The sequence below is a fragment of the Quercus lobata genome, chromosome 1 (genome assembly GCF_001633185.2).
Source record: "Quercus lobata isolate SW786 chromosome 1, ValleyOak3.0 Primary Assembly, whole genome shotgun sequence".
NCBI lineage: Eukaryota > Viridiplantae > Streptophyta > Magnoliopsida > Fagales > Fagaceae > Quercus > Quercus lobata.
This window is the reverse complement of record NC_044904.1, coordinates 20,961,848-20,984,686: the sequence shown is the minus strand read 5'-3', so window position 1 is coordinate 20,984,686 and position 22,839 is coordinate 20,961,848. Positions and strand designations below refer to the sequence as shown.

Genomic DNA, 22,839 nt, shown 5'->3' with positions numbered 1-22,839 from the left:
TATTTCATGTATTGAATTATTCTCAATGGTTAGGTGTTTTCCTGTCAAAATTGGTAAGCCTTTCAACAAAATTTATATATCATTTTTTCTATTTAATTATATTGTGTATTGTACTTTCTCAACTACATATATTGTGAATTGATAACTTTATGACCTTCTATGATATGTGAACCATATGAAAAATATTATAGAAAATTTGGTTATGCGAGTATGTTTTAGGATTTATGTAACACTCCAACCTAATTGCATAATTAATTTTATAGGTTTATATGCTTGTTATTATCTTAATTACTTTTAAGTGCATGAAACTTTGATATTGTGATATTATAAAACATATACACTCTTTTAATATTATGGAAAGAAGTTTATAAAGGTAAGGGCTTATATGTAAAGTTATATTATTGTTTGGGCCTTTCAAGAAATATAAGCTTATAAGGGGGTGGAAAGTATAAATGCTAAAGGTTGAAAAAAGTGGGTTGTGATATTTTCTTTCCTTAGCATTACATGTGCCCCCACCCCAAAGTCAATTTTCCTTATCTTCTTTTGCTGCACCAGATAGTTCAGCTTCTTTTCTTCTTTCTCTATTCCTCTTTCTTTGTTCTTCTTTCTTTCTTCTTCCTTTGTTTTTACACTACAGCACCATCTCACAACAGCCCCAATCCATTTCTTTCACTGAAAATCATAGATATCTCTCTATAAGAGGAAATCAAACTCTTACTAAAGTTTAGCTTCAGTTGTGGTAAATATATATGTTTATTTTCTGTTATGGATATTTTAATGGTGTAATGATTTGCTTTAGTTTCAGTTCTATGTTCTCTAATTTGATTTTAGAAGCTGAACTTGTGATTCTGTTTTAGTAATTGGAAAGATTGATGATATGATGGTCTATTGGATGCTTAATAATGTATTTTAATATGTATAGTATAAGTATAAAAATACCCAAATGAAATGAAGGCCAATTGCATTTAGTTGATGATTTTGTAAGAATATATGCTAAAACTATCGTTGTGACAGATTTAATGTCTACAACAAAAAAAATCTGTATTAAATCATATTTTGTAAATTAGGATGCTAGGAGTAGTTTTTAGGAATTCTAAGACACACATGGTTGTTATGGAAGTGGTATCACAGCATTTGGATGAATAGAAAAATAATGGTTTAATTTCTAATTTGCATGAATTTTTGTCAAGACAGATTTGAACATGCTGCCTTGTATGATGTTTAATAAATCATGGGTTTATGTTTTGACTCCAAAATTTTATGGTATATACTAGACATACAGGGGAGTAGTTCTGTAAAATTGCATGACATTTGGATATGTATGGACAGCCCATTTGTATTTTACAAATGGGGTATATGCTGCTAAAATGAGCAGTGAACAACATATACTACACCTGACTTTGTGGATTTAATTCTCAAGTTATGGTGAATGTTTTGAGCTATGATTTAATATGCTTATCCTTTGGTATGTTTGGATCATAGATGAATTTTTATGCCTTGGTTTCTCTATGGTTTGGTATGTAATGTGTTTGATGAATGTACCTTGTTTTTGGGGAAACTTGTGTGATGGGAAGTAAGGATTTTCTTGAGTTTGAGAGTTAGGTATAAATTTATATACTAGGAAGAGTTTGTCAGTAATAAGTTTCGGTTTTTTATTTAGGTGACGAGAACAAAAACATGGACACTTGAGCTCCTTTTGTACAATCTTTCGCGTCTTTTGTTTTCAGGTAAGGGATTTGTGACACGTGTGTTTGATAAGTATAAAAATTATTTAGAATAAAACTATTATGCATTAAAACCTTTTAATTAGAGATATTACATATAAGCATGATTTAAGTAAAATATATGTTCGTGAGTTGTTCAATCTTATATATATGATAATTTTAGTATATTGATGCTATTATTTATATCACGAATATAATATTTAAGAATGAAATGGATATGATGCTGTTGTGAAACATTTATGTAAAAGCAAAGTTATCAAAAAAATATAGTTTTCAGTTATTCCATTGTTATGATCTGAACTCAGTTAGTAGGAGTTATAGTACTAGTATTTCCATGGAGATTCTGATTGGATATTAAAAGTGGGACTAGCTCTGCTTTACCCGCCTTTGTTGACAATAGCCAACTTGTGGAGGATGTCAACCTACCTCTGTGGTTGAAAATATGTATTATGATATGATTCTAGAATTACCTAGTATTGTGGGGAATGTTGGATGTCTGACACTTTGTGATGGAAGCCTTTCAAAGTTGTGACAGACTTACAATTGGATTAACTAATATATACTATAAATGAGCTATTAAGCTATTTGGAAATTATAAAAAAAGTATGATGATAAGAAAGGTATGTTGAATGTGTTATAAGTCTGATAAGAAGTTTATGATAAAGTATTTTATAGTTTATTTAAAGATAAGGTTACTGAATTATGTTTATGTTCCTTATTATGCCCTTTTATTATTATATGAAAGGAAAATGAAGTATTTTTATCTAAAAGTTCATAAGTTATTTTAAGAACAATGTGAATAGTATGAAGGCTATTTTATCAAAGTTGGCATATCTATAAAATATTTGATTTACATGCATTCTTATTAAAGGCACATGAAGCTTAAAACTTTATTGGGCTTCGTAACTCACCCTATTATATTTCAGTGCACAAGTTCTTCCTGGAAGCAGTGAGAGTGTTAGAGGTGGCAAGGATTCTGTGATTCTCATTTGTTAGAATGTAGAATTTTTTTGTTGTATAGCAGTTTAGCTCTTTTGTTATATAGGAGGAATCAAGATGTACTTGATTCTTGAACACAAATGTAATTCAATATTTTAGTTTGTTTTGAACCCCAGTTGTATGTCTTTGGGGTTAGGTTTATAATAAGAGTTTTGCTAAACGTTTAGCTATGTAATATTTACACGAATACCTGACGTTTCAACCAAGTGGTAATCTTTCCAAGTTCACATGAAATGAATTTTCAAGGTTTTCATCATTTTTGTAAATTGTGGCTTTTATGCAAGAAATAAGCAGGAATTCTAGAAACAATTCTTGATAAGCACCTTCAGTTTAGGTTGGTTCGTGTTAGTATTGAGGTGAACTTGATATTAACATGCCGGTCATGCTCTAAATTCTGAAGTACAGGTTTCGGTCGTGACAATTTATGCATACTTTTTTTGGGATTAATGTTTGACTAACTTTGGACCTTTGGTAACCATTTTTCCTTTTTTCTTTTTGCAACCAGCCATCGCTAATTGTTAGGGAAAAGAAAATTCTAGTATTATAAACTTTTTTTTTTCTTCTTATTTTAAAGTGGAGAGGAGGTATCAAATGCAAGGTAAGATCACTGAACAATAACTTTTTGAATATAATATTAAACTTTTTTTTTTTTGAGAAGCCACCCCAAAAAGAGGGGGAGGAATATATTAAGTAAGATCAGAAAGGTAAATGGAAACAATATCAGGGGTTAAGTCCTCCATCCAAACATGAAAATGCGAAAACTTACACACTGATCTTGCTAAGCTATGAGCTACTCTATTTCCTTGCTTACAAGTATGACAAAAAGAAAAGTTCTAAAAGGCAGAGGTAAGTAGCTTGATGTCCCTTATGATGTGCCCAAAGCTTGAGGATTCAAAACCACCTTTGGATAAGGCTCTCATGATCGTTTCCGAGTCCCCTTCAAAAATCACCTGATTTAGATTTAGTTCTTGCTCAAAGCCAATGGCACTGCGCGCCGCCAACACTTCCACCATCTCTACCGAAGTAGGTAATGGAATAATTTGTGTAAAGATAGCCATAACAAGACCTTCGTCATTTCGAACAACACAACCCAAACCAGCTAAGTTTTCCTTTTAAAAGGTGGCTCCATCGAAATTGATTTTCATCCAATACTTAGGTGGGGGAAGCCACCTGGAAGGAGCTGATGCCCGCGTGGCTGGGCAGGAAGATGCCAATGCCTTCTCACCAACACGAAGCTGATTTCTACGAGCCCATAGCAGAGACACGGTCATTGCAAACAGATCAAGGAGGTCACTGTGATCTTGACATAGCTGAATGACATCCAGGAACGAGTTACACTTACTCGAGAGCTTACGGAGCCAAGCAAACTTGAGCTCCCATACCGGGGCTACTGCACGGCAAGCCCAGAGAGCATGAAAAGAGGATTCACTTTCTGATTTGCACTCGGGGCAGAAATCGTTGCATACCACCTTCCGTTTCATCAGGTTTGCTTATGAAGGAAGGGAATCTGTCCCGGCCCTCCAGATGAGTGTTTTGACTCTGTTGGGAACTTTTAAGCTCCAAATACCCTTCCATATTCTCTTAGTGGGAGACAAATCTGACACTAAAGGTGAGCCTCTCATATCTTCCTTCAAGAGGAGTCTGTAGCCAGATCTAACTGAGTAGGAGCCATCGACATTATGAGGCCAAAAAATCTTATCTTCACAGTCATTAAGGTAGAGTGGGATCGACTTGATTAAAGATGCTTTGTGGGGCAGGAAGATGTTGTTGATTGCATCATTAACCCAGCCAAGTTGGTCCTTGACAATTAGAACAGAGACTAAGGTGTCACTGCCGAGGAAGTCCCTTGGCGACACCACTTGCTTGTTATGAGGGTTAGGGAGCCAACTGTTATGATAAATCCAGATCAAAGAACCATTTCCTACTTGCAATTGCAATCCTTTCTAATCACTGCCCTACCTTTTAGGATGCTCTTCCAGGCGAATCACCCATTTTACTCTTTAGCCTCAAAGATGGAGCTCTTTGGGAAAAATTTCACTTTAAAGAATCTATGGAACAGAGAGGTCTCATTGCCCAGCAGCCGCCATACCTGTTTAGCTAACATAGCGTCATTAAAATTTTGGAGGTCTTTAAATCCCATGCCACCCAAACTTTTTGGTTGATGTAGAAAGCTCCACTTGGCCCAGTGGATCTTCCTTTAATTACCTCTTTGCCCCCCACCAGAATTTCCTAATCAAAGCCTCAATATCATTGCAAAGGGAGATCAGGAGTTTGAAGCAGCTCATTGCATAGGTAGGGATTGCCTGGACTACTGCTTTGAGGAGAATTTCCTGCTCTGCTTGAGAAAGCAGTTGCTCATTCCATCCCTGAAGCTTTGCCACAACCCTCTCTTTAATGTAGAGTAAGCTTGCTTTCTTGTTTCTACCTACTAGAGATGGAAGTCCTAGGTACTTTTCATATTGTTTGATCTCTTGCACCCCAAGTGATTCTTTAATCTGGTCCAGGACGACGACAGGGATGGATTTGCTGAAAAATAAATCGGTCTTGTTCTTGTTCAGCTTCTGCCCCGATGCCTTCTCATAACAATCCAACAATGCCTGAATTTTCTTACATTCATCAAGGGAAGCTCTACAAAACACCACGCTATCGTCCGCAAAGAAGAGATGAGTCAATTTGGGACCCTTTTTGTAAGTAGAAACACCCTGGATCTGCCCAACTTTCGTTGCCTGCTAAAAGAGGCTGTGGAGGCCTTCTGTTCTTAGGAGGAAGAGGTAGGGTGACAATGGGTCGCCCTGGCGTAAACCTCTTGTTGGGTGGAAAACCTTCGACGGTTCCCCATTAATGAGAATGGAGTAACTTACTGTTGTAATGCACTTCAAAATCAAATTAACCCATCTCTCAGCAAAACCTGTTCTTTTCATAATAGTTTCGAGATAACTCCATTCAACCCGGTCATAGGCCTTGCTCATGTCCAATTTCAAAGCCGTGAAACCCGTCTTACCATTATGATGGTGTTTTAAGTAATGGAGAGTTTCAAAGGCCATAAAGATATTGTCCATGATAGCCCTTCCTGCTTGGAAGGCACTTTGATTCTCAAACACAACAGCAAGCAGAATGACTTTAAGTCTATTTGCTAAGACTTTAGAAACAATCTTATACACGACATTACATAGGCTGATAGGCCTAAAGTCTGTGATGCTCTTAGGGGATTTTACTTTCGGGATTAGGGTGATGTTGGTGCAGTTAATTACACTAGGGATATGGCAATTATTCAAGCAATCAAGCACAGCAAGGCATATATCCTTGCTAATTAGAGGCCAAAAAGAATGATAGAAAAGGGGGGGGGGGCATACCGTCAGGACCTGGGGCTGAGATGGGCTTCATCTGTTTGATGGCTTCTTCCATTTCTTCTTTGAGAAATGGTTTTAGGAGTTGGGCATTCATCTCCTCAGTGATGGTTGGTTTAACTACCTCTATGATTTCAGAGAACTCCGATGGATGGGAAGAGTTGAATAGGGATATGAAGTATTTGCATGCAATTTTTCTTATCTGGTGGTCCTTAGTACATCAAGAATTGGAGGAGTCCCTTAGCCCGGTGATTCTGTTTCGTCGGAATCTATGAGAATCTTTACTGTGAAAGTAGCTCGTCTACGATCACCACACTTAAGGAAGAGGGCTCTAGACCTTTGCTGGCACATCTGGGACTCTTTGTCGAGAAGCTCATTGATCTCAACTTTTAAACATTTAACCACCTCATAGTCTAATTTCCCTTTGGCAACCTCTATCTCGGCCTTGGAGAGCTTTTTCCCTAAAATTTCCAGCTACTTCTTGACATTACCAAAAGACTGTCAGCTCTAAACCAGTAAATTTTCACCACAAGCTTTGATCTTACCAGCCGTATGTAACATAGTGGCATTTGGAGATGGGGAACCCCAAACCTCATTTACAGTACCACTACAGCCAGCATCACAAAACCACATCTGTTCAAATTTGAAGGGACGGTTTGGGCAAGGAATTATTCCATCCAGCTTAATAATTATAGCTTTATGATCAGAGGAGTGGGTATGAAGGTGTTGTACCTTTGTGCTCGGGTTTAGAGCGAACCAACCATTGTCTACCACGTCCTTATCAAGTCTTTCAAGGACCAAACTAGTAGCCCGTTTACCCCTCCAAGTGAATTTATCACCTACAAATCCAAAATCCATGAGCCCGCAATCATTGAGAACATCCCGAAAATCCCTCATTAGACATTCTTTTCTCAAACCCAGCCCAAGCTTTTTATAAGACCACAAAATTTCGTTGAAGTCGCCGGCGCACAACCAAGGAAGAGAGGATTGACGGTGAAGATCACTTAGAAGAGTCCATGAATCATGTTTTTTGGAAGGGTCGGCATGCCTATACACTCCCGTGAATCTCCATTGAGCATCAGAGACATCCCCGACGACGGCATCGATGGGGTTCGGAGATGATGAAACCACTTCGACCTTTACCAATTTCTTCCAAAGTAGAACTAAACAACAAGTTTTACCAGCGCTAGGCCTAACCTAGCAATGATCAAACCTTAATTCACCACATAATTGCCTCAGCCTAGCTTCTCCTGCCCACGTCTCGGCCAAAAACAGGGTAGTGGGGTTTTGTGCCCAAGTCACCACCTCGAGCTCTCAGACTGTGCGCAGGTTCCTAAGCCCACGCACGTTCCAGCAGAGCCAACTCATCTTTCTCGACGGGGCTAAGAATCAGCCTCTGCCGTTGGTGGGCAATTTTCATCACAAACAGCGTCAACATGAACTCTACGTTTTGATGGTTTTGAAGAATCTAGCTGAGTGAGAGAGTTGCGTTAACCTAAGGAGACATCTAAGTTCTGATTTTCCTTAAGATGGCCCAGCCTTTGTATACACAACCACTTACCATCCGAGTGGGCTTTGGAGTGCATAAGATTGTGGTCCATGTTGGACAAGTCGCTAAGTGGAGTAGGCTTTAGAGGCTGCATAATGTGAACTTTAAAGCTCGGGCCCATTGGGCAGCCCATCTGGGGTGTGTTAGTCTTCTTTAAACAATCTCCAAGCTCACTTAAACAACCATGTGAGTCCGTCACCTTGTCAAAGCAGTTTATTTCGTGGTCTATATTTTGAATTAGCTGCTCAAACTCATCAGGCCGCACGACTTTTGTGGTGGGATTTGTCTTGTTTCCCTCAAAGATTTCTTAAGAAGCGAGATCCATCACAATGGCGTCTTTGGTGGCCTGTTTTTCCAAAGTCACATCAGTCACTTTAGCTAGAGTGGGGTTTGCGTCATGCTGGTGTTCTTTTGGCGGTCGGTTTGGGGTGGTGGTGGTGGGGTGGGAGGAGCTACTCGTCTTTTTCCTTGCAAAGAAACCCGGGACCGATACTACTTTCTTTCTCCAGGCAATGAACAGAGAAGCCTTGAGCCAAGCCCCGAACTGCTGGTCCATAGGATTAAGGTTGCCTTCGCTTTCAATCTAGGCCTCGCAATCCTTGTCATCGTGCATGAGGCAACCGCACCAATAACAGAGGTTGGGGAGGCGTTCGTATTTAAAGGAGACCTTGTGAGCCTTACTATCTTCTAGAGTTATAAGCCTTCCTCTGCATAAAGGTTGAGAGATATCAATAAATGCTCTGATCCTTATGAAGCTACCTTCATCCCACTCCTCATTTTTGTTGGGGTGTAGTATTTCACCCATTGGTTCACATATTTGCTCTGCTATCACTTTGTTTCTGAAGTGGAGTGGAATATCGAAAACTTGAACCCAAAAGGGGACCTTTATTAGCTCATGTTCTTTGATTGAGACGTCCTTATCGTAGAAGGAGAGAACCATAATATGTTTGTCAAAGCTCCAAGGCTTCGATGAGAGGATACGGTCAATGTCTGTGTGCTTTTCAAAAGAGAAGAGGACAAGGTGGTTCCCAATGCTCTTAACCTTGAACCCTGATTTGGATCTCCAGAGTGGAGTAAAAGTATTGGCAAATTAAATTGTTTTGAGAAATTTTGGAAGTGGAATACATTACATGTGAGGTTGAATACTAGACTTGCCTAATTAAGTTCTTACTTGGCAATTAATCCTAATTTGTAGTTAGATACAATTTCAAGCTTTGTGCTCATTGTGATAGGTTTGTTTGATATTGTTTAGGTTCTAGCCAATCTAAGTAGCTTTTTAATGGGATTTTCGGAAAATAACCATGTTTTATAGATGTTGTTTTTGGGTCAAATACATTTTGGAAAATTATATATGGATATATGTTTTCTTAAAAGTATTGTGTTGTGACCCTATTATATATGAAAAGTGCATCATATTTGGTATTGCATTTGGGGAAATGCATGAATTGTTGATATGGAAAAATGAGCATCTTTTATTTAATCTTTGATAAGAAAATCATTGATTTTATGGTATATTGAAAAACTTAAAGATGCTTATCTTATCTTATATTATTTGAGAAATTGATAGAAAATCTCTTGACAAGAATGAAGTTGAAAACCTTACAAGCTTTGTAGAAGTGAGATTATTTAAGGTTTTCTGAAACTACTTGGATATGAACTATGTGTTTCAAAGTAATGTAACCTGTGAGTTTATGTGGTTTTAACACCATGCCATGTGTGATTTCCCGGTGATCACCCGATTTGGTTTTCGTAGTCTTTGTGATAACGGAATCAAATCTAGGTCAGTGCTCTTTCACTTTGGATGACACGTTCTTTCCTGCTGCCCATGGGGGGAAGAGGTTCCTTGATTGTGTGTGGATGAGGCTGCTGCCCATGGGGCCAAAAGACCACATGCAAGAGAGGTCCTATTTGACGCGCTCTCTCTGCTGCCCATAGGGGGAGAGAAAAACCTTGAGGGTATGGGTGAGGTTACTGTCCATGGGGCTACATACCAAAGAGGATAATATCATGCCAATTGTGAATGGGTGGATCCCCTGACCAGTCTATGTGGTAGTGTGGTATATTTGTGATAAATTACCATATGTTAGATTTTATGGCTTTGGAAATTATATTGTTAGTGCTCACAGATCATAATATATAGTTTCAAGGTATTTACTTTGAGAAACTTTGTGTTTCATTATTCAATCATTCTTGTCATATCATATTATTATTATTGAGAATGAAACTTGCATTTCTCCCACCCCCATTAATTATGCTACTTACTGGGCATTAGCTCATCCCAATCTTTTACAGTCTTACAGATTAATTAGCTATATCATGGGAATGGAGCTTGCCTTGTAAGTAGTGATTGGAATTTTATGCTGAATTGGGAGACATACATTACTAATGGTTGGTGATTCGATCTAGTTGTTTTTGAGGGAGCTAGTAGTAGTTAATTTATTAGAAGTTGGGCTCTTGAGGTTTGTTAGCCCAAGAATTTTGTTGGGATTGCATATTTTAGAGAACATTGGGACTTTCTATTTAAATCATTTGGAGTTTTGTAATATATTTATGTATCATGTGGAGACACAAAATTTTTAGTTATTGTTTGTAAATATGTTATAGAGCTATGACTTATAATGTGGAGATTTTAGTGTGATTATATATTCTTATCATGTGGAAAAGAAAGGAGCTTAAAGAGAGATCTCTTACAGTTTGAATTGAATAAAAAAAAAAAAAGGGAGAAATCTACAAGTACCTTTGAGATGATTTCTCATGCTATGGACCCTTTTGGGTTTGGGGCGTGACATAGGGTGTCAGTCTGTCAGATTTGGTTAGAGGCCATGCCTGAAGACATTGTCCCTCTTGTTGGTTTCGATGTTCATTAATTTTTGTTCTTCAATATATGCCCAGAGGCTCCAGACTCACTTCTGGTTTCTCAAAAAAAATATTTGCTCCCCCACTCATTATAAACGAAGAAAAAAAAACACTAACGTTAATTTTTATTTTACGAGGATCATTTAAATCCCACATGGTTTGAAGGAAATTTTTTTCCTTTTTCACAAATTTTTACTGAATTATTTTAACATACCAAAAATATAGTCATTCTTTAGTGCCAAATACTTCATAAAAAATTGTAATATATCAGCACATAATTTAATCTACATTTTTTTATACAAAACTTATATGATTTTTAAAATCTTGAACTGAATGAAACATTGATGTATTGCTTATATTCTGTTCTGTATATTTAATGCACATTTGTTTTTATTGCATGTCAACCCAACACAAACACACTGTTGAGGAGAGAGATTAGATTAAGAACAAGAAACCATGCTCAGTGTGGTTTATATGAAAGCAAGTAGATTATCACTCTTATGGTTAGGTTCATGTATTCATCGAAACTGGATTCAGCATTGCACTAATGCACAACAGAGTTATGAGCAGATGGAATATCTATTTTAATTCTGATAGACAAATTATGTTCAACATAATGAACCGAATGTTTTTATGTTCACCTACTTATTTTCACTAATCCTAAGACTTAACAATTATTGAGTGTTCTTGTAATTGGAGAATACAAACTCTGCTTAAGACAATCAAAGGCAAATAGTCATATAACAACAGCATACAGAACACTAGCAAAACCTTACTAGGAGCAGCTACTTTAAATCAGGTTACATGCAACACTTGTCCAGAACTACAGTTGTGTGGTACGGATCAGAATGTCCCTGAAATAATTACTGTCTAATGGTTTCTGAGAGGACCTGACCCCATAGTGAATCTTCTGTCATTTTCTAAGAGTCTGCAAGGTCTATGGGAGTTACTACTAAGGCAATAGTTTTGGTATAGTATTCTGCCATTTATGTACGCATAGAATGGGTGAAAAAGATGCATTACTGTGGCCATTGGCACAAAGTTATCTGATGCTTATTCCACAGAACGTCATTGCTTCTTACTTCTTTTGGAAGGTTACCATAAAAAAGAATGCAATAGCGCGAAATAGTATTCCAGTAAGGATGAGGAAGGCCAAACAACGATACCAATGATTGAGATCATAGCCACTTGTCATAAGTGAACCACAGCGTGTTATTAGCCACGCTCCAGAATATCTGAAAGCATAACAAAATCAAAAGGCAAAACATTATCAACTTATGTCATCTAGAAGAGATCACTACATACTGAGAAGGATTGTTAGGCCAAACCTTTTTGCATTTGCTATTACAAATGCTTCCAAAGCCCACTTTGTGTAGCATAAGTCAGCAATAGCATCCACAATTTTGGTATCATTATTATTGGTTGCTATGAGAGTCAAAACAACTGGAAGAAGCACTAACCACTGCATAACACAAAAAAAAGTGGCTTTTGTCTTAAAATAAGAGGATATATACTTCCAATAAGAGCCTTTATTTATATAATACATACATTATACATATATGTGTGTGTACGTATGTATACACATGCACACAAACATATATACAAATTTTGCAGGTTAGGAAGCAAATTGTTAATATTACATAACATCAGTAATATGTATTTCCAAAACTACCTTCTTGTTAATATTTGTATGATAAATAGTTCTTGAGCGCATTTCACATTTATCTTCGGGCAAAAGAACATAATAACCATAAAAAGCCATGAAACATAAAAGAAATACAAAATCAATACAGTCCAGAAAAATTAAATTCATTCATTTATTTTTTTGATTGGTAAATTCATTCATCATTCAAAGAGAGCTAAAACAATCCAACATTACTATGGTCCGTACCCTTGGCAAATACATTGGATCAACAATTTTGGATGGCTGCGCCCACCAAACAGATTAAACATAGCTTCTTAACCCTCTGCAAACATATTCCTACCGATTTGAAAAAAAAACCAATGTTTGTGATTTAACAAAATTAGTCAATTATTATATTGGAATAATTTATCAACATCTAAACATACATTGATGTATGACTCTCCATGATTCCACAAAGAGGGAAAAGCTTTTATACTATCATGAATTACCAAGCTGAAAAAAAAAAAAAAAAAAGTGGGTTTCATTCACTTCATTCAAACCAAAAACATATGGGCTAAAATTCAATTTAAAACCTCAACTTTTATTTCAATTTTCAAATTAGTCCTTTAGGTTTAATTTTTGTTAATTTAGTCTCCCACTTTGTTAAAATGAGTCAATCTAATCCTTCTATTTAAATTTCTTAGTAAATGAAACTGTTTTTTTTTTTTTTTTTCTTTTTAAAATAATACTTATCAAAAAATAATATCTAATAAATGCATGGCACATCTCTCATGAATGTTATCGGTTAAATTTTAATTAAAAAAATAATTTAAACGATATTTTTTTTCCTAATAGATTTGTATGGAATGACCAAATTAACTCATTTTGACAAAGTGAAATACTAAATTAACAAAAACTAAACCTTAGAGATTAATTTGAGAATCGGAATTAAAGTTATGGGCTAAATTGAATTTAAAAAAAAATACTTGCACCTATTTTCAAAGCAAATTGAAAGAAGAGAAAAGCCCACAATCACTATTCTTATCTAAAAATCACAACAATAATAATAACATAACATGGCACGAATGAACTGAGACCTACCTTGGGTGATGGATGTCGTGGTTCACGCAAGGGTGAGGATGGCTTCAGCATCCCACTTTTTCTTGGAATCTTGTCCTGAAATTTAACAGCCTCATGGAGAAGATTTTCCTTTTGATCAGCAAATCCTCTTGAATTTCCCAATTTCTCTGCTATAGTGAAATTATTGAGATTGTAATCGCCTTTTATAGCTTTACTTATGAAATGCAATGCTTTGGTCTCATAGGCCATCGTTTCATTACCAACTTTGTTAATGTGGTTTGTGTTTGTTGTTGGTGATGAACGACCTACACGGTTGCTTAGAGTTCCATGTTTCCATTGTTTGGACTTTGATTCCTTGGTGACCTCGTGCTCAAGTTTCAAACTCTTTTGAAGTTCGCTTATTTGGCCTTCAAGTCTAAGTATCTCACCCTCAACCATGGCTAATTCTGCCAACAGCTGCTTTATCTGCATAATTTACGTGACAGATAAATACGTTATCACTTTGCTGTTTTTGTACCTTAAACAAGATTAAGTGAATCAACCTAGTCCAAAGTATTTTAGGTCATCATTTCCTTACCAACTCTATCATTTCATCAGGAGTCATATATTACTGCTACAAGTAGTTTACAATATGTGTTCCTAATGCGACGTTGCATGTTGTTCTATGTCACAAATGAGAAGTTTACCTTAGGAGGAAGGAAGTTCGGTATGCTGACAGCAGAACCATTATGTTGATTAAGGATATGCTCCAAAACCTCATGCATATTTTCTTCTTGATTCAACATTTTTTGAAGCATAGAGACCTACAATATGGTAAATCATTAACATAGCTAGCTTTCTCCAATAATATGTATAGACTGATATGTCTAGATGGAACTCATAAATATATAGATTATATCTTTTGTCCTTTTTATTACTCTCTCACCCTATCTTTTTTGGAGGAAACGCATATAGCTAATGTATTATCATAATTGTTAAATGATTAAATTTATCAAAATAGTAATAAAAAAAAGAAACAAAATGGTATTTATTGGAACAAGTATTGTTTTATAGAGGAAGAGATGATAATATCTAAATACCTAGACCAAATAGGTAGATAATAAAGGACTATCACAACAAAAAAGAAAAAAAAATTATATAATAAAGGAATTGAATTGAATTTAATAGTATAACATTTATCTCTTTCTTTCTTTCTTTAAAAAAGAAAATATATATATATATATATATATTTATATAAATAGAGATGAAATATTTGATCTCTATTTGAAGGAATGATTTCTCTCCCCAACCCCATTTTTGGAGGAAATGAAATGGACAGGACATTATCTCAATCTTTTAAATTTCTTGTACTAATTAAACATCTAAATAAGGAAATAGACTAAATATCCTTTTATAGAGATTCTTTTTATTCTATTCATTTCCCTCCCAAATGGAATGTCAATTTTCTTTCTTTTTTCAAATAGCCTAGGATCAATTATTGTTTTATAAAGATAGAGACGATGCTTTGAGTATATGAGTAAAAAAGGTAAAAACTTATCAGAGTATTACAAGTTTTATCATATTGAACTTATAAATTAATGTGTTACTAATCACAATTCACAAAGAAACAATTCAAGAATTCAATTATAAGGTGATTGAAGATCGTCAATCATATTCATTATTACATTAGTTTGTAAGCTTTGTACAGTAAAGCTTGTAATATTTTTTACATTTTTTCAGTTTTTTTTTTTTTTTTTTTGGAGAAAAAGAAATTTCTAAGTGCAAAAAGGTTTAGTTGAAAAAGATCTTTTCCATTTCCTTGGCATTGCAATCTTCCTGAGATGACTTGTATCCCATGTAATTAATTGATTATGGTTCCATAAAAAATTTATTATTGTTTTTACAAAGAGAAAAATAAAGGGGAACAATATGAGAGTTGACTATTATATATATGATTTAAGAGCCATAAAGCGTGAGTTATTATAATCAGGATGAGTGCTCAGTGTAGGACGATGTCTTAAAGAATGGAATAAGCTTTTTCTGGGTCTACAACTACAGCTGGGATCAGCTCTATTACTGTTACGATTCTCAAATAAAAAACAACGAAAAAAAAAACTCTTATTATTTACATTAATGAAGAAATAAATGCTTTACTTTTTAACAATAATTATTGAATTTTACCCAATCCATTATGGACTGTCTAGTTGAAACCACAAGGAACATGAACCAGACAAGGGTCCCATCACTTAGGTCTTGTTTGTTGTGTGGTTGTGAAACTTATTAAATCCTCAAAAATGCTTGGTTTCCTCAGAGTCTCAGACCTAAAGTTACAAAATCAAGACAAATGGTTTACACATACCTCTCTTTCAAGATGCTCCCTCTTTTGCTGCTCACTAAACTTCTTCCTTCTCTGTAATATTGCAAGAACAAAAAAAAAAAAAAAAAAAAAAAAATAAGCAAAATGAAGAAAATTAATATGAACATAAAGAAATAGAGTATCAACAAGAAAGTATTAACATTGCTTGAAGTATATGCTTGAATTATTTTAGTTAGAAGTTTAACGAACAACCTTCTTGAAATGACTTAAAAATGATATGTACAAAATTCATCATTTTTAAAACGTAAAGCACTGCAAACCTTTTGTAATCATGGCAAAGAAAGCAAGAAAGGAGGGGATGTTCGTGCTTGAATCGTTCATGGCAAGTAAGAAATGCATCAAAAATACGTTACAATATTAGTAGCAATTGATCTTTTTCTCATGTGTAGTAGATGTACTAAAAACCTCTTTGGCAAACAAAGCATAAAATGATAGACAAAACTTACAATCTCCAAGGGCGTGTGAAATGAGTCCCTTTGGCTCGCTTGGAGAAACTTCACCACAACCTAGCATTAGTCTGAGTCTGCCCCAAAATTTGGAAGAAATAAAACAGCATGGAATGGTCCTCAGGTTTTGATCATCCTGGTGTTGGTGGGAGCTTAAAGATTGCTTGGACACAAACGAAGAGTGGCTACTACTACAGGTAGTTGTTGGTGTTGACGTTTGAATTGAAGGGCAAAAGAATTTTTGTGTTGCTTGAGAAGAAGTTGATGAGAGAGAGCTTTCATGGTGATGAGGTTGGTTCATGAACTGGGTTAAGATTAACGGTCTCATTTGTGGGTGGGACATCATGCAGAGAAAGAATGGTATTGTGGTTGTGGGGGCTTGGCTTGGCGTAGCTTGCACTTGTAGTTTCAGAGTTAGAATAGCGGTTATACCTTCTGATGAGGAGTCTTTAAGTCTTCTAATGTTTCCAATGTTTACATCATTTAGGGTAACAACTAACTTATAATAATGTATCAATGACCAATGAATCTAATTCATGAGGTTTTGTACTTCCACTCATTAATCAAAATCTTTGCTCTATCTGACAATTTAATCAAAACAACATAATTAAATTTAAAAGTAAAAAAAGGACTTGTCATTAATTTTTGCTTGGTTTATCTTTATATATTAATCTTTATCTTTATATATTAAGAGAATTCAGAAAGTTAATTATTACTTTTTTTTACTTTAAAGAATACTCTTAATTTAATTAACTTATTCTTATTTCTTAAAAAAAGAAATAACCTATAAAAAAAAGGTTAAAACTGTAAATCAACAAAAATTAAAAATAAAATAACTACCCAACGTTCATAAAATAAAAAAGTTAGTTATTACTTTTTTTTACTTTTAACAATACACTTAATTTAATTAATTTATTCTTATTCCTTAAAAAAAAAAAGTTTAAAACTGTAAATCAACAAAAATTAAAAATAACATAACTGCTCAATGATCAATAAATTAGAAAGTTAGTTATTGTATTTTTAGATTCTCCCAAAAAAAAAAAAAAAACAGTTATTACTTTTTTTACTTCCAAAAATACCCTTACTTTAATTAATTTATTTTTATTCCTTAAAAAAAGAAATAAAGGTTAAAAATTTAAATCAACAAGAAATTAAAAAAAAAAAAAGCAGCTACCCACGGATCCTATATAAAATAAATAAATAAATAAAACACTATCCAAAAAAGAAACACTATCTCATTCCTACGTTTAAAAAAAAAAAAAAAAAAGTTCCTTAAATACTTCTCCTTGAGGAGAAAGCTTTCATTTTTTCCTCTCTTCCCATTTCAAATGTTGTGGAATGTATGAGAAAAAAAAATTCTAATAACATTAGATCTCATAGACTTCAAACTCACAATATTGTTTAAGTTTCTTCTCTATTATTTCATCATATTTCTAACTAACACTATCTTCTTCCATACTCATTGTTTCATGTATTGAATCATTCTCAATGGTTAAGTGTTTTCCTGTCAAAATTGGTAAGCCTTTCAACAAAATTTATATACCATTTTTTCAATTTAATTATATTGTGAATTGATAACTCTATAACCTTTTACGATACGTGAACTATACGAAAGATATTATAGAAAATTTGGCTATGTGTGTGTTTTAGGATTTATGCATACTTTTTTGGGATTAAATGATTAATGTTCGACTAACTTTGGACCTTTGGTAACTATTTTTTCTTTTTTCTTTTAGCAACCAGCCATCGCTAACCGTTAGGGAAAAGAAAATTCTAGTATTATAAACCTTTTTTTTCTTCTTCTTATTTTAAAGTAGAGAGGAGGATTCAATTGCAAGGTAAGATCATTGAACAATAATTTTTTGAATCTAATATCATAAACATTTCTTTTAGAGTTCTTCATAAATTGATATGACCATAGCACATAATAAAAATGTTCAAGTTTTCATTTTAAAACTAGTTATAGGCCCCGTGCATTGCATTTTTTTATAATTCTTTTGTAAATTATTATTATTATTATTATTATTATTATTATTATTTTAGAGAGTTTTAACCTATGACGTCTATTTTTAATAATAACTTTTTATCATCAGACCAAGACATCAATTAGTTTTTTGTGTAAGTAGGGATTGAACCTCAAATCTCTTATTCAATCATTAGAAACTATACCAATAAAAGTAACAATTGTAAGTAACAAAAACATAATTATAAGCAATGAAAACAAAATTATGGTTTTTGCTTCCAATCATTGCATATTTATAAATAGACATTATTAGTGAAACATAAAATTTTATAATATATTATTTTTATAACATTTGAAAGATTATTATATAAAATTTAGGACAGTACTTTTGTTTTATTAGTACTCTTTTAACTATGGTATATTATGCCTTAAAAAAAAACTACGGTATATTATCTAAAAAATACTATGACACATAAAATTTTAGTATTGTACGTGATATGCATATCCTTCTTAATGTGAAGGAAAGAAAAGACATGGCAGTAAAAAAAAAAATTATTAATATTGAAATACAAATTAAGAGGAAAATGAAACTTTTTTTTTTTTTTGAGAGATGAGGAAAATGAAACATATATTTAATTGTCTCAAACATATAAGTACTATCGTAATAGTAACTGATACGCATATCGTAATACTCCATCAATTAATATCAATCAATAAGGATGTGCGTATCGTAGTACTCATCAATTAATAAGAATATGCATATCGTAATAGTACTCTAGGAAAAAATTGGCCTTTGCCCTTTTTGAAAAAACAATCCAACATTTTGCCCCCTTTCCCAATCTAATTAAGGAAATGTCCCTCTTTTGAAACTCGATTTTCTCAAAATCGAGTTAAGTTCTATAGTGGCGTTTTTAAAAAGCTTATAGTGACGTTTTACGAACATATAGTGGCATTTTGAAACTTGAGCTCCTTGAAATTGAGTTATAGGCAAAAAAAAAAGAAAAAAAATTACATGTAACTTGACTTCATGAAGATCGAGTTACAAAATGTCACTATAAGTCCTTAAAATGTCACTATAGGCTCCTTAAAACGCTAATATAGGGCTCCAGAATTTTTTTTTTTTTTTTATAATTCGATTTTGAGAAAATCGAGTTTCAAAAGGTGGTCATTTCCCTAATTAGTTTGGAAAATGGAGCAAAATGCTGGAAATTTTTTTTGACATGGGCATTTGCCCATTTTCTCCTAGTACTCCATCAATTAATATCAATTAATAAGGATATGCATATTGTAATACTCATCAATTAATAAGTACTATGGTACTTTCTCTTTTCATTTTTTGTACCTTTGTTTTATTAATACTAATTGATATTTCCATTTGAATTTGGGGGATGGGCTAAAAAAAATACAAACAAAAAAGTGCCTAGCAAAAAATATCAAATTGGAAATGGTATGGCATTTCCATTTTAATAATTCGCACCATAGTACTTATTAATCGGCAGATTTGTTCAAAAATGTAGTTTAGACTTTGGAGTCAATTTTGTCACTTGTCAATGTATACGGGCACTTCGAATTACAAATATTAAACTTAATTATAAATTGTATTCCCTTTAACTTATTCTAAAATTTAATTTACATTATTAATTTTATTTTTGTTTAATTCAACTATTTAACTTTCAAGTTATTACTTTCTCAAAAAATAAATAAAAAAACTGTCAAGTTATTATTTCAATTTCCCGTTAATTTCTGTTGAACATATGCCATTTATTGAACCCAAAACGACATAGTTTTGTTTTAAATCACTGAAACACATTATGTTTAGAAGATAATGCTTTTTATAAGCCATTTTTTAAAAAGTATTTTCTATAAAATTATCTTTTTTTCTTTTTTTTTTAATGTTTGGTAGCAACTTTAATATTTAGTTGAAAAATAATTTCTTGATTTCTATAAAAAAAATTAGTGGAAAACAATCTCTTAAAATAAGTTATATTTGTTTCTAAAAAATAAAAGTCATACATTTTTTGTTAACTAAAGATAATTTTCCTTTAATTCAGACAAAACTATATTGTTAAATATTGAAATAAAAAGTTGATAAGTAATTAAAAACAAAGTTAAGAACTCAGTTGAAATATAAATGATATGTAGGTGGAGTTTGGATAGCATTCTGTTAGTTGCATTGCGCGTTTGCGTTGTTTTTCTGTGGGTCCCGTGCATTGTTTACTGCAAAAAATGCTACCTACAGCTGCGTTTTTTGTAACCGCATTTGTAAAATACGTGGCTATAGCCACCTTATAGCCTCGTTTGAGACAAATGCAGCTAAAGCTAAATACCTATAGTTGCGTTTTGAAAAATGCAGCTATAGGGCAGCTATGTAGCTGCGTTTCTGATGTTTGCAGCGATGTTTTATTGTGTAGGGCTTATGGCCGCGTTTACAAAATGCGGCTATATGTCCAGTGAATTTTTTTTTTTTTTTTTTTTAAAGATTTCCTATAGCCACGTTGGATACACGCGGCCATAGGCTCACCTAATGCCACATTTATAAAAAAGTGTCTATATTGTTGTCTGTAGCCGCATGTTTCAATCACGGCTATAATATAAACAAACTTAAAAATAAAAAAAAAAGGGTCTATAGCTGCGTTTTTGAAACGCGGCCATAGGAAAACCTAAGCTACGTTTGTAGAAACGCGCTTAGAGCATGCCTATAGCTGCATTTTTTAAACGCGGCTACAGGTCCTAGTATAAATAAAAAAATAAAAAATCCCCTCAATCTCACCCTAACCCAGTTGTTCACACCCTATCCCAATCAGCGACTCCCAAACCCTACTCATCAATCCACCCCTCTCTACCACCGATCCTACTCACCGACACCGACGAAGCCCAGGCCTCCATCACTGGCGCTCCATCACAGGCTTACTCCTTCGGTCTCTCCCTCTCTTCAATTCTCAATCTCACTCAAGACACTCTCACAAGGCTGAGTAATAGTAAGTTTTTAAAATTTTTTGTTTCGATTTTTGTTTTAGGGTTTCGATTTTGGGTTTAAATGGATTTTTTTTGAGGGATTTGCTTCATGGGGTTTTTATATTTTGTTGTTTTCTTGCAAGAACAAAACAACCTCTCTCTCAATCTCACTCGAACCTCTCTCAATCTCCCCAATGGTAAGTTTTTTCAAAAACTTATGTTTTCATTTTTGGTTTAGCATTACGATTTTGGGTATTAGTGATGTTAGACTTAAGAGAACCTCATTAATTAGGGTAAGGTTTATTGTTAATGCTCGTATACTTATCTCTATGTAATATTTAGATTTAGGATCCATTTGGGTAGATGTCATTCATTTTGATAACTTTGTCAGATAAAAGAAGTTGACATGTAGGGTGATTGGCATTCAAATGACACAAGGGAGGTTTATGGAGTGAGCTTATGAAACATGATAGATGTGGTTGGGACAACTTTATTAAATTTGTAAGATTTGAAATGGAAGATGACACCAAGATTTTTTTTTTTTTTGGTATGATAAATGAATGGAGATTTAACTTTGAAGGAAAAATTTTCTTCAGCTCTTAATTATTGCAAGGAATAGAGATGCTTGAGTTGCAAACTCCATGGATTGCTCAAATGGAGCTATCCATTGGAACCCTTTATTTTTTAGGCCAGTTCAGGATTGGGAAATGAAAGCTATGGAATACTTTTTGGATGATCTTTATTCTACTAAGGTTAGGCAGGAAGGAACAGATAAAATCGTTTGTCACTCCTCAAAGAAAATGGATTCTAGGTTTAAAGCTATTTTTAGATGTTGCTCATTAAAATATAAAACCAGGTATTTTAGTTTGTGAAAAGATGTTCAAATTATGCATATACTGTCACTATATAAAATTGTAGGCATTGGATACAATTTCGATTTTTGGCTATTCTTCCAAAATTTAGCCTATTTTTCTTTATTATAACAAAGAAGAAGTCCTCATCATAAGATATCTATTGAATTTTTTAGATCTCTTCTTTTGAGTAATTCTTTCTGTCTCTTATATTTAAATGAATGATTCCAATTCTGAAATCATTGTTTTCCTCAATAGGTTTTATTATCAAGATGTTTTTGTTTGACTATTGGGGTGGGTGGTGGTGTTATGTGCTGGTTGTCCACACATGGTCATAGTGAATATGTTGCTTATATATGAGTTGATGTCTTCATTTTGGAATTCTTAGTCTTGTTTGATAGACTTGCTACTATCTGTTTGTTTTGTTTTAAATTTCCTTTTGTTATTGTTCTTCTATGGGCAGGTAATGTTGGGGGTTGATCATCTTGATATGATAAAGGGAATTCCACAAAAGAATTTGGCATTTGAAAAGTTCCTTGAAGAAAATCCACAGTGGCGTGTTCAAGTAGTTTTGCTACAGATTGCTATACCAACAAGGACAGATGCTCCTGAGTGTATGTTCCTTCTTACATTTGCTCCATTTACATTCGTATCATTGGAAAGATACTTGTTGTTGGCTACTAGTCAACTTAAGAAGGCCCTAAAATTAATTACTTGAGTTTGGGAATACATGAATTCTATTTTACCATTTAACCCTATCTATACCTCCACTCTGTAACCACATCCAAAGATTTCTAAAACCGTCGAGGTATTGTGCATAACAGATGTCTTTAGTCATTCAAAATAGTAAGTTAGGCAACGTTTGAAACAATAAAGGAAAGTAGTATCTCGAGTTTTAGAAACTCGAGATCCATATTAGAACTCGAGTCTAAAAGACTCGCCTTGCGAGTGTGAAAATGCCACATAGATCTCGAGTCTTTAAAACTCGAGTTTCATGCAAAAAAAATTTAACCTATAGTGGCGTTTTTAAGTCTTACAGTGACGTTTTAAAGCCTTATAGCGACGTTTTCCTGTAAAATTTTTTTTTAT

General features: G+C 33.8%; 2 protein-coding genes and 1 long non-coding RNA gene across 6 annotated transcripts; 1 reads left to right on the top strand and 2 right to left on the bottom strand.

Moving 5' to 3' along the window:
• Positions 1–599: 599 nt before the first annotated feature.
• Positions 600–2,981, top strand: LOC115982994. Its single transcript, XR_004089815.1, has 3 exons — positions 600–739; positions 1,661–1,727; positions 2,651–2,981. It is a non-coding gene; the product is annotated as an uncharacterized LOC115982994 (long non-coding RNA).
• Positions 2,982–4,213: 1,232 nt separating this feature from the next.
• LOC115950691 lies at positions 4,214–6,167 on the bottom strand. The gene is made up of 4 exons (XM_031067921.1): positions 6,077–6,167; positions 5,585–5,862; positions 4,929–5,449; positions 4,214–4,610 (listed from the first exon to the last, which is right to left on the bottom strand). Exons 1-4 carry the CDS (start codon positions 6,165–6,167, stop codon positions 4,214–4,216), a joined length of 1,287 nt encoding a protein of 428 aa, XP_030923781.1.
• A 4,882-nt stretch (positions 6,168–11,049) lies between these two features.
• LOC115982968 lies at positions 11,050–16,235 on the bottom strand. 4 transcript variants are annotated; one of them, XM_031105749.1, is made up of 7 exons: positions 15,982–16,235; positions 15,518–15,568; positions 13,866–13,982; positions 13,440–13,644; positions 13,201–13,349; positions 11,804–11,937; positions 11,050–11,710 (listed from the first exon to the last, which is right to left on the bottom strand). In XM_031105749.1, exons 3-7 carry the CDS (start codon positions 13,974–13,976, stop codon positions 11,554–11,556), a joined length of 756 nt encoding a protein of 251 aa, XP_030961609.1. In that variant the 5' UTR covers positions 13,977–13,982; positions 15,518–15,568; positions 15,982–16,235; the 3' UTR covers positions 11,050–11,553. The 4 variants fall into 4 exon arrangements, with proteins under 4 accessions (XP_030961609.1, XP_030961617.1, XP_030961598.1 ...); XM_031105757.1 differs by having other exon boundaries at positions 13,201–13,346; positions 15,982–16,234; XM_031105738.1 differs by having other exon boundaries at positions 13,201–13,644; positions 15,982–16,232.
• Positions 16,236–22,839: the final 6,604 nt, after the last annotated feature.